This window comes from Salmo trutta, chromosome 13 (assembly GCF_901001165.1).
Source record: "Salmo trutta chromosome 13, fSalTru1.1, whole genome shotgun sequence".
In the NCBI taxonomy this organism is placed as follows: domain Eukaryota; kingdom Metazoa; phylum Chordata; class Actinopteri; order Salmoniformes; family Salmonidae; genus Salmo; species Salmo trutta.
This window is the reverse complement of record NC_042969.1, coordinates 16294428-16306511: the sequence shown is the minus strand read 5'-3', so window position 1 is coordinate 16306511 and position 12084 is coordinate 16294428. Positions and strand designations below refer to the sequence as shown.

The 12084-nt window shown below is 44.2% G+C and overlaps 1 protein-coding gene across 4 annotated transcripts; it reads right to left on the bottom strand.

The window, feature by feature from the left end:
- Positions 1-11832, bottom strand: LOC115205321 (pre-mRNA-processing factor 19). Of its 4 annotated transcripts, XM_029771152.1 has the most exons (16): positions 6652-6850; positions 5877-6026; positions 5634-5710; positions 5373-5514; positions 5174-5247; positions 4990-5055; positions 4810-4851; positions 4599-4673; positions 4422-4497; positions 4216-4325; positions 3819-3974; positions 2076-2145; positions 1820-1993; positions 1441-1523; positions 1197-1302; positions 1-989 (listed from the first exon to the last, which is right to left on the bottom strand). In XM_029771152.1, exons 1-16 carry the CDS (start codon positions 6668-6670, stop codon positions 892-894), a joined length of 1518 nt encoding a protein of 505 aa, XP_029627012.1. In that variant the 5' UTR covers positions 6671-6850; the 3' UTR covers positions 1-891. The 4 variants fall into 4 exon arrangements, with proteins under 4 accessions (XP_029627012.1, XP_029627010.1, XP_029627009.1 ...); XM_029771150.1 differs by lacking the exons at positions 1-989; positions 1197-1302; positions 1441-1523; ... (10 more) ...; positions 5634-5710; positions 6652-6850 and adding exons at positions 7698-7940; positions 8030-8173; positions 8265-8360; ... (5 more) ...; positions 10840-10894; positions 11625-11832 and having other exon boundaries at positions 5940-6026; XM_029771149.1 differs by lacking the exons at positions 1-989; positions 1197-1302; positions 1441-1523; ... (11 more) ...; positions 5877-6026; positions 6652-6850 and adding exons at positions 6926-7940; positions 8030-8173; positions 8265-8360; ... (5 more) ...; positions 10840-10915; positions 11625-11832.
- Between the last annotated feature and the right edge of the window lie 252 nt (positions 11833-12084).

Genomic DNA, 12084 nt, shown 5'->3' with positions numbered 1-12084 from the left:
TGTTTTTACATAAAACACTTCATTTATTGAGGTGTAAAAAGTGTGGAAGGGAATTCAAGGGATTAAGTAGCCAGCAGATCCAACCCGCTTGTTTACAGCTGTACTAGTGTCAGACAGCATTCCTGTGTAGATTAAGACACTGCGGAGCCGGCGCCAGATATAGCTTGGAAAACTTCTCAATCCAGGGACGAGAAATGCATTGTACTCTGAATTGTCCCATTATCCCAACTGTTATACTAAAATTTAACGACTGCGACTTCTTCCGGAAAACTGTCCTTTCCGTCCTCATGCTAGGTAGCAGAAGTCACAGCAGCCATTTTGGAATGGCAGTGTTAGCCAATCAGCTCATTTGTTGTTCAACACGAAATGCCATTCCAAATGGCTGCTGTGGCTTCTGCTACTAAAACTGTCTTAATCTACACAAGAATGCTGTCCAACCCTGTAAGCAAGCTGGTTGGATCTCCTGGCTAAGAATGAACACATCAATACAGGGAATTGGCTTATTCAATGTGACAGAACTTAGTTAAAACAAAAATACAATTTCAACAGAAGAGTACTGTTGGTCTAACCAGCAAAGGAGAACAGAGATTTGGGGAGGTATTTACGGAGAATAAATGAAGGAGAAACCTAAATACCTCAGCACCTGTTCCTCCACCCACCACGATCCTAAATAACTACAGATCAACACAAATTTACTTTAAAAAAAAAATGCTAAGACCATCAACTGCTGGTAAATGTGACTGAAAAGCTCCTGCCCAGGCCAGTCAACCCACGACATTCGGATCACCGGTCCATATTTCTCAAACCCCAAACCCGACTGCAGCCGAGTCAAATTGGTCACACAGGTCTAGACCTTATCCTCTTTCACTTCCTCCATCTGTCTGTACTAATTTACAGGCTGTAGAACTTAAGGCTTCTGTCCATTCCGGCGGAGGAAAGGAACTGAGCATTGTCTCCAAACGCCACGCCGGTCACCAGGCCAGAGTGGTCTGGAAAAAGAGGGAAGACAGACATGATTAAAGATGGAAAAAAGAGCGACATGAAGGTGACTACTGTAAGATGAGGCATGCCATATGACACAGTTTTTCCTAACCATGTGTACATATGTATGAGTTGTTTTATCACTGGTGAGCAAACAAGGTCAGATGAAGGTTGAATGTGGATATAAAATGTTAGAGGCTATGAATGTTTCTCACCACTGAAGTTTAGGACCTCCGACCACTGCTTGCAGATGTACACCCTGATGTCAGATCCACCCACAGCCAAGTAGGTACCACTCTGATCAAACACCAGAGACTTAACCTGAGAGAAAGAGAATAAGGTTCCACTGACAAAGTCCACAAGAAATAACTATGTTATTCGCAGTAAATTAATTAGCTATATCTGTCCGACAGATGGGGAATACTGTGGCTAGCACACTGCACGGCTGCTCATTCTCACTTCGTAGTTGTTGTCCAGGGCGATGGTCTTGAAGTTCTTCAGTTTCCTCAGATCCCACAGCTTCACAGAGCTGTCCTGGGCACCTGGAGCAGAGAGAGAGACTGGGTCAGGTCATGAGAAATACAGAACACTGTTTTGTCATTACATTTTAGATTGTTTATCAATTCAAAGGGCTTTATTGGCATGGGAAACATGTTTACATTTGCAAAGCAAGTGAAATAGATAACAAAAGTGAAATAAACAAATCAGAAATGAACAATAAACATTACACCTACAAGTTTAAAAGGAATAGAGACATTATTATGGCTGTGTACAGTGTTGTAACAATGTGCAAATAGTTAGAGTACAATCTATTGGCTCGGTGGTTGGAGAGACTGACCTGTGGCCAGGTAGTATCCGTTCTCAGAGAAGGCGATGGAGGTGACGGGACCAGAGTGGCCGGGGAAATTGGCTACGTTGGTGCGCTCCTTCAGATCCCAGATCTTGATTTGGGAGTCAGCTGTTCCCGTCCCGAAGATCAGACCGTCAGGGTGGAACTGAGCACAAGTCAGAGCTGGGGAGAAGGGGGATAAATATGTGACACAGGGAAAACCGGAACCCAATTTCCATATTGTGTCGAGCACAAACACACTTACCAACACCAGCAGCCTCATCAGTGACTTTGGTAAGGACTCGGCCAGTTTGGATGTCAGAGAAGGCCCAGTACTAAGAGAGAGAAAAACAGAGTATTAACACACATCCAGACCTGCCAACTTTTTTGAGTACCAGACGCACGCGGCAAATTGGAGATTCAAATTGCACGCTTAGCAAGTGCCGAATTGGAGTTCTTTCCCCAGCACAATCGTGCGCTCACTGTTGAGTCTAATCACAATTAGAATCAACACTAAAAGCAAAATAATTTTGAAACAAAAGCAAATGATCGGGTCGACACAGACCACAAACTGGCTACACAAAGCTTAAGTAGGCCACCGCAAGGAATCTGACCGCTGTTCAGTAGGCCACCGCAAAGGGAATCTGACCGCTGTTCAGTAGGCCACCGCAAAGGGAATCTGACCGCTGTTCAGTAGGCCACCGCAAAGGGAATCTGACCGCTGTTCAGTAGGCCACCGCAAAGGGAATCTGACCGCTGTTCAGTTGGCCACCGCAAAGGGAATCTGACCGCTGTTCAGTTGGCCACCGCAAAGGGAATCTGACCGCTGTTCAGTTGGCCACCGCAAAGGGAATCTGACCGCTGTTCAGTTGGCCACCGCAAAGGGAATCTGACCGCTGTTCAGTAGGCCACCGCAAAGGGAATCTGACCGCTGTTCAGTAGGCCACCGCAAAGGGAATCTGACCGCTGTTCAGTAGGCCACCGCAAAGGGAATCTGACCGCTGTTCAGTTGGCCACCGCAAAGGGAATCTGACCGCTGTTCAGTAGAAGAGTCCTCTGTTTCAGCCAATTTAAAGGTCCCTATTGGATTTCGTTGCAGCGCATAGATCATTTCAGATTTTCGAAATTGATAAAATCTCAAATCTAGTACCAAGGCATTTTAGAAGCATTGCCTCTATAGCTAATACAGGAAACTCATTCATTCTTCATCGTGCAGTCTTCTAAACTCCCCACTCCATTTAAGATGTTTATATTAGATTATACTTTTGTAATGCTTTTTGTGACGCGGATCATAATTACAGTTACAGTCTATCAGGTTGTGATATCCTCGTAATGTTAGGTGGAAAATACAACTAATGGGACGCAGAATTAAATGTATATCACACTCGCACAAATGCGACCAGTTATTTGTTGAATTTGCATTTCATTTCTTTCACTAGCAAATGCTAGTGAACTGCTTGCACTTAGAGCCCACTGAATGCCCATCTTAGGTTGGCTAACGTTAGCTTGAAACTATTAGTGTTTACCTTTCCACAACACACAGTCGAGAAGAGATTTGGCCATGTTGACGTACAGCTGACAGGCAGCAAACTCAGCATCACAACAACCAGGAGGGGCAGACACGGGGCAGCTACGTCCAATAATGATGTATTCATCTCCATGTCCGTTGACACAAACATGTCCGTGTGTTGCAGCTCGAGAATCAGGATGTCACATTTACTCAGTGGATTTACTGAGTAAATTACTTTATTACAACGTAAAAAAAATTAATAATCAGGCCCTATTCATTTCTGCGTACTTTTAACTCTGATCTCGTACATGGACAGATAATTGCGTAGTTGGTACGCAAAACGCGTGCATGTTGGCCGATCTGCACATCCACCAACAGAGTTGCCATCATTTACTATTGACAACAGTACAGCTGGTGCATTCTATTCCACAGCCCAGGGGACCCGGGTGCTGGGAAAACACGGTGGGCTCTGGTGCTGGGACAATACAGGGGACTGACCTGGTCCTCAGAGGAGCTAAGCAGGTAGTCTCCGGTGGCGTGAAGTGACAGCCCGGTCACGCTCGCCTCGTGAGCTCTCACCACCTGGACACAGTTGCCCCCGGTAACAGACCACACCCGGATGGTGCTGTCTGGAGAGGCAGAGAACACCACCGACTGGAGAAGACAGAAAATATAAATAAATTAAATAGTGTGGAAGGAAATTAGGCAAGTTAGTTGGTGCAGGTTACAAACTAAAACACAGCACATGTTCAACCAGGTACACAGATCAAGTCATCTTTTAACTCCTTTACTTAGAATTTCACTGTATGCACAATGCTACTTCATACAGAGGTTCTCTTAGATCCTATGTCCTAGAAGTTCCACCCAAGACAGGTGTATAGACACGTATTGTTACCTGGGAGGGGTGGTAGATGACAGAGGTGACCTTCTTGGTGTGACCCTTGAGGGTGGCAATGATCTGCTCCTCCTTCTTATCAAACACAACCACGTTCTTATCAGCCCCTCCTGGCAACACAGAATACAGTCATCATGTACACTGTTTAGATATGCAAGAAAAAGAGATGTGGGGGATTTTTTTTTTTTTTTAAAGAGGGTGCTTACCAGTGAGTACTTTGTTAGTATCTGAAGGACAGAGGTCCATACACAGGATTCCTGGGACACTGGCGCTATGAAGACCCTGAGAGAATCAAAAGAACAGACAGTTCAGGGCAACCTTGGATAGTACTCAGCAGCTCAGTCAGTCCAACTACAGGTTATTAGACAGACAGTAGTACTCACAGCGTGGGAAGCCACTTGTCGGTACTTGCTCAGATCCTCAGCCCTGACCAGCTCCTCTGGCACAGTCTTGCCTCTCTGGTTAGGGAGTGAGAAGGGAGGAGTGGGCAAACAAAGGACTAAATGAGAGGGTGTATTAAACGATTGAGTGGTTTGATCATCCATCTGTGCAATCCTACAAAGCATTAGACATCTTCCTGAATTAAAATCTGACCTTCTTTCTCTCTGTGGTAAGGACGGTGGCCTTATCTTGGAGCTGAAAACAGAGCGGGAGAGAAGCAAGAGAGATGTTAATCACAGTTCAATGAATCACAAATCCATTCCCATATTGGGAGAGTCACAGTAATGAGAACACTAACCACAGGGGATTAGGAGAGGGAGAAAAATATCTTACCTTCTGGATGATCTCTGGGGTCATTCCCACCTGCTCACTAACCTCCATGGGCTCCCCACCTGCACCCTGCGAGAGGTAAACCAACACAGAGAAGACGAGTTAGAAAAGAGTAACAGCATGTATCCTCAGTCTCTGATGGACAGGAATCCTGTTTGATGGATGGGAATCTAGGTCAATCACTCACCCCAGCGGCTGGCTGAGAGGCAGGCATAGCCTGAGGGGCGACCAATCCGGCTTGGGGCTTGAGTGTGGCCAGGGCTGTAGAATGGGAGAATGGGCACAGAGTAAGCATTGGCCTTCACAGATCAGTGAAGGAGAGAAGATGGGGGGGAAAATTTCAGACTATAGAGAACCCCACCAAGGCTCCCTTGGCTCTCTCTTACCCTCTCTGGCTGCAGTGACCTCCTTGGTGAGACGGGCGATGACTCGGCAGGCTGCGTCATGCTGGTAGAGGGCGTGAGAGAGCTCCTGGCGAGTCGTCTGCAGCTGCTGCCTCAGAGTGAAACTGTGGAGCATCACCGCATCCTTGAAAGAGAGAGAGGGGGAAGACATTGAGGGAGAGATTCAACACGACTGAGGAACAGTATTTGGTTGTAACACTGTCCACAGTCAGACCACAAACTCCAGACGGTCTAGACACTCACCCACTCATCTTGCAGAGACTTGAGTATGGCAGGAATACTGGTAGCGGAGGCAGCCTTTGGTCGGATAGGATGAGACACTGGGCAACAGAAGAAAGGGCAGCGAAAACAATGATTTCAATAACTAAATATATGAAAACACTGAACCAACTTAGTTCTCCTTAAGCCAAAACTAAAATCAGTACACGTTTGATGTGATTGAACCTACACGATTACGTTAACCATCTACTCCTGCCCTCTGTTTACCTTTAATATCGATAAGTTGCTCCTCGGACAGTGGTTGGCCGTTCATGGGGTCAACTCCATTCTCCGCGATGAACTTCTCGATCAGTCGGCGCTCGAACACCTGGTTGGACACCGGGGACACGCAGGGGTGCTCCGGGACCTCATTGGAAACTGAGTAGGGGAGGAAGATTAAATCAACGTGGCCTCAGAGCATTCCATATTATTCTGTACACTCAAATTTGTTAAATAAAAAAATATTTTAAAAAAATGTATATGTTAAGTATCATAGTTTCAAAACGTATTGTTACCAATTTGCAAAACGTATGATATGTTACGTTGTCGCTAACGATAGCTAGGCAGCTAATGCCAACGTTAGCTAGCTCTAGGAGTTACGGTTAGGAGTTAGTTAACCCTAACCCTTTAACCTAACATACTAAGTAGCTGCAAAGTAGCTAAACAGTAGTAAGTTGCTAATTAGCTAAAATGCTAAAGTTGTCCGTGATGAGATTCGAAAACGCAGCCTTTTGGTTGCTATACGTTTGCGTATTCATATTTCAAAACTAACATAACGTATACTAATTTCAGAGTCCCGGATGTACGTTACTATGTTACGTCTAGTCTGAGACCAGTTTGTTACGGCTAACTAATATTACTAAATAGTAAGCCACCATGAATAGCATGTTGTGACAGACTACAATCAGCTACAAGCAAACGTTAGCTTCCTAGCGTTGCACACTGTTAGCTAGCCAATGCTAACATTAGCTAGCTCGTTTATTGAGAGGCATGTTCAACTTACTTGCGCAAACCAAAGACATCTTTCAAGTGCACGTCCCTCCACAGCTAAGCACGAACCGTTGGTGTTACTTTTGATGGCAAACTATCTTGAAATGTTTTGCCTAAAAGGCAACTAACGTTATTGTGCCTACTTTATTTATGGTACAAGTTTGCACGCTGGCGTTTCATTGCCGCTTCAAAAACATTGCATGCTGGGATAGTATCAGTTCTCCAACACGGGCTCTTCTTCGTTTTGTTTTCAGCTCATTCAAACAGTAATATAAATCACCGCCCCCTACCGTCATTAAACTAGTTTTATTTTCTTCAACATAACATTAATTGACTCACATACCAATGATACGTTAATAATACACAAGAAAACATTGGGAAAGTATGATGTGAAAATCATATATTGACACACTTTCAGATTGTATTTATTTTGGCATCAATGTAAATACCTGGTGAAAATAATACATCATATACTCATATGGATGCCATTTTATAGAAATAACTCAAAGTTTCTTACTTAACGATATGTTATCTAAAAAAGATAAATTGGTTATTGTGTTCATTCATTGGATTAATAGTAGGTAACACATGCAGTTAGCTATGCTTTTAGATTGAGAGGCCATTCCCTTATCAATCTACTACAAAATCTTCCAATTCCTTATCTCTTCTTTAACCTTGCCTACCATCCTAATGTAACAATATAATTACACACATTACAGCAAATATACAGACATCTATGGTTAAAATGTGTAGTCCTGAGGGTTCGAGGTAGGTAGCAGCAAAGTAATCGTCGGGTTGAGTTCTAGGAACATTAACTGTCCAGTTGTACAAATGAATGATATTCCAAATGCAGGGTATTGCTCATCTCATGCTTAAAAAGAACGATAATGAAATGATCATACATACATTATATGAAGTAATACTCAATACTCAAACAGGAAGGCATTTTTTGAGTATTGAGTATTAGGCACTATAGTGACAAAAATCAGCCATGAACAGTAATATATATATATATGATCATATCTCCCCTCCACTATTTTCTCTCCTCCCTTTCTTTACCTGCGTTCACTCTTCTTCTCTGTGCTTTTATAAGAAGTTGAGTTTGTCAGAAGTGTAGATGCTGCAAGTCTCCGAGGTATCTGTGTCCAGTGGAAGTGTGGAGAAGTAGTCTTCTGCTTTCCTCCATCTCTCCTCGACTCCCTCTTTCTTGATCTGGAACTGAAAACAGTCTTCAGATGAGTGGAGGCAGTCGGAGGCGCCAGCGACAGAAAAGGAGATCACCCTCTCACTACCAGCAGTCTCCTGAGGAGAGAGAGTCAATGATAAAAATAAAGAATAGAATATACCTGTCTATTGTGAGACAGAATATAGAAATAACAGAATGTATTTACCTCTCTACTGGGAGTGTGAGTAGTGGCAGTCTCAACTCTGAGTCTGTCTGTCTCCTGTTGTCTCCCAGTCCTCACTGGCTCAGGGGAGGGCTGTGGTGCACTGTCCACTACAAGTGGTGCGCTGTGCACAACAGGAGTGTAACCCTGAAACAGACACACGTAATATAGAAATTAAGAAAGGTAAAAAGAAAAACACAAGACAGAGCCTACATTTACAACTTCACCATCTACCTACAGAATGTGTAGGTCTGGGGCTCCATATTTTTGGCGTTCCAATCTGCTGTGAATGACCGTAAAAACCATAGGGCTGGGGGCTGGGCGGACTGTAGTCCTGCAGGCGACAAATAAAACAACTATGTAAATATCACAACCACTACACTGAGTATATTAAACATTAGGAACACCTTCCTAATATTGAGTTGTATATTCAGCATAGACACACAGGAAGACCAACATAAACCATCCACAGATAAGCTGTATGTGACCCTTGACCCAATTTAAAGATGGAAGGAACTGATGCCTGAGGAAATTCAGACTGGCGCAAAGGACTGGTTCTATTTTTACTCTGACACTCACTTCAGAATGCGATATCATACAGTTGAAATAGATGGACAACATAGTACCATGACAACAGGCTCATAGCATTGCGCACATACAAACCCTGGAATAACCCCACCATATTGCTTCTACCTTCCAAGCTCACACATAACTCTCACTCTACAGCCGTCACCTGGACACTGACTCTTGGCGGGTTAGCTGCAGGTGTGTGGTGACCTCTTAGGCCGTTGATGATCATAGTGAGGCTGCAGTTAGGGTAGCGCTTCATAAACAGGATGAAACCAGCCAAAGTCACAAACATGCCAGAAGGGACGCTGATGGACTTGAGGACCGCTCTCCATCTAGCAGTCTTATCTGGAGAAAGAAAAAAAAGAAATCGGTAGACCCATAGATACAAAGGGTGTGTGAAAGAAAATAAATTAAGGGAAAGGGGGATACCTAGCCAGTTGCAATTCTGAATGCATTCAACTGAAATGTGACTTCCGCATTTAACTCAACCCCTCTGAATCAGAGAGGAAGAGCTTTGCATCACGTAAAGGGAAAAGCTGTTGCTCACAGACACACACACGATCACTGTCCCTCACCGACCACATGGAGAACGGTAGACGACACCAGGTTGCCGTCCTGATCTCGAATCTCATACATCCCATCATGCTTTGCACTCAGCCTGGTGATGACCACCTCGTTGACAGTCCTATTTCTCCCCAGAAAGATGAGGCCCCAGTACCGGGAGTCCTGATCCACGATATGCCCGTCCCTGATCAGCTGCACGGGGCGGGAGTACCGGGAGTCAAGGGGAACATTGGAGGGGTTGGACAGGTGCAGGGAGGGGGTAAAAATGAGGTGGACATGAGGGACAGGGAGAAACAGGGGAAGGTTTAGCGACTCCTTAAAGAAGCGGGTGACATTGAAGGTGTGCCCTGCACCCACACAGGTGATAATGAGGAGCGAGAAAGAGAGTATGGGAAAGAGTGGAGTGGAATGAGGATGGTGAGGGACATCCAGATGAAAGAAAGAATCAGATAGATACAAGCATTAAGTGTCAGTTTGGACAATTTATCAGACTGCTTAAAAACTAATATCGCTTTCTCATCTCCATCGCTCTCTTAACCCTCCATCTAGATATTTTTGATATTTCCAGTGCTCACCATTGACAGTGAGTTTGCTGCGGGAGATTACTTTCCCATTCTCGTCTCTGATGGTGTAGTTTCCCTGGTCTGCCTGGGTCACCCTCTCTGCCACCCAGGCCCTCCCGTCCGACCCCAGCCTCCCCCGGCCCACCTCACTGGTCTCGAGGTCCGTCCGGTTCCACAGTACCACCGGCTGGGAATCAGGGGGGGAGCCCCGGGGGGAAAACTCCAGCAGGGAGCCATCTTTAGGGATGTTGTGCTGAAAAGTCTCCCCATAGCCCCGTCGGAAGGTTTTTATACATTCTGAGAAAGGGAGAATGAGAGAGAGATGACATTGAGAGTTATAAAAATGTTTCAAATGTCATACAATCAATTTCAACAAATAGAATTAATCATTATATAATATTATAGAGAAAGAAACATACAGTAGAAAAAAATGAAGAGAAAGAGGTGGAGAGCGGTAGTCCCTGTGGCTGAGTTGTACCTGAGACAGTGAGGCGAACAGTCTCATCTGTGAATCCAGAGGACAGCTTGATAGAGTAGAGTCCCTGGTCACTGTGTGTGACGTCCTTCAACAGCAATGTCCTATCTTTGGTCCACTCAAACCGCGGGTCCTTCAACTACAAGACACAATAGCAATGCTTAGCATACAGGAACACGCTGTGCACATGCTGTACACACGCTACTGTACCTACATTGTTATTCTCCAGTAGCACTCTCCTTGGTCCTGGAGGGTAGCTGGGGGTAAAGGTCACAATCCTTGACCCTGAGTAGACCGGCAGGCGGAACTCTTGTCCAGAACACACTATCTGGAAGTCTTCATTCCAGCCTGAAAAAGAGAGGGACAAATAGAGGGAGGCAGAATGACATGTAAGACATTGATAGGAAATGAAATGATCAAAATAAAAAATGTGAATTTTTACAAATCCATGTGAGAGTTTTTGTGGATTGAAAAACAACCACAGCGACACTGGACAAAGAAAAGCTACGGGGAGAGAGAGAGAGATGGGAATCCAATTCTTCCAACATATTACTACTGTAAAGTAAATCACTGGTTGAACAACCATCTATGACTGGAAACAACAGCTATAACACTAAAATGGCAACAACAAAAAAACTCACCCAAAGAGACAGGGATGCTGAGAAGGGTACTCAGTAGGATAGAGAGGTGCATTTTCTGAGGACAGACACAAGACAGCTGTAGAGACACACCCACTGGGTCAGAGTTTAACTGTATAGCTGGTTCTAATTACATCTCACTTGTATCTGTCAAAATAAAGCCTACTTCATAATTTATGGAAGATTTGTTATACATATTTTAACATAGTTGAAAATGTGTTAGACATAATAGATGTTAGAAAGCGGACAGAAAATTCGTTGTACAATACAATAGGCTAACGGTATGGTATTCCAACAATGAATCTAGTGCATGATGAACATCTACAACTAGGCTACAGAAAACAAGAATAGGATTGTCCATGATTCATGGCCCATGAAACATTGTTTCATCGCTGTTCTCCTTTTCGACAGTGGAGTTTATCGAAAAACATCACCAAGGTGACTTGGTTCACAGAGCTAGTGGACTACTGTACAGTCAGTTGAACACTACAATTGTCATTCACCCCACTCCCCACAATTATCGAGCCAGCAAACACTGTTCACCATCAATCAACTACACAAGGGGGTGCTAAAAGTCTATCTTTAGAATGTTGCACTGCTAATTTCACACGACCTGTGATGCTGATATTTTTCGCTGAATATTGGATTAGAGTATTAGGCTATTATCGACGACATTAAACTAATGCACTACGACAAAATATTTTCCAGTAAGCTAGTTATCGGAGCAATTTCTTAGAATCAACATTGGATAAAATGCAGATGTATTAGATGCCTATATTTGCACTCACCTATGCACGACGGCAAAATATACAGTGCTAATATTTTATATTATTGTATTGCAAGCCCATGTAGTGAATGAGCCAAGCAGCGTAAACCTAATTAACTGCGTATTCTTTGGAGGTTCTTCTTCTTCTTCTTCTTCTTCTTCTCTGGTATAATAGCATTTGCAACAATTGGTGGATATGCATGTCGCCACCTACTGTACGGCTGGATAATACGATCCCTAACCCGGAAACAGATGAGCGATCGAGGTCGAGCCTCACCCTCTTCAACATATATATCAACAAATTGGAGAGGGCACTAGAACAGTCTGCAGCACCTGGCCTCACCCTACTAGAATCTGAAGTCAAATGTCTACTGTTTGCAGATGATCTGGTGCTTCTGTCACCAACCAAGGAGGGCCTACAGCAGCACCTAGATCTTCTGCACAGATTATGTCAGACCTGGGCCCTGACAGTAAATCTAAAA

Bases quoted from the DNA above. Each gene is read 5' to 3' on its own strand.
- LOC115205321 (XM_029771150.1), bottom strand. From the start codon at position 10,891: ATGCACCTCTCTATCCTACTGAGTACCCTTCTCAGCATCCCTGTCTCT. The intron at 8,361-8,759 runs GTGACGGCTGTA...TGTCGCCTGCAG, and splicing joins CGCCAAGAGTCAGTGTCCAG to GACTACAGTCCGCCCAGCCC. The intron at 8,174-8,264 runs GTAGGTAGATGG...TGTCTGTTTCAG, and splicing joins GCCCCAGACCTACACATTCT to GGTTACACTCCTGTTGTGCA.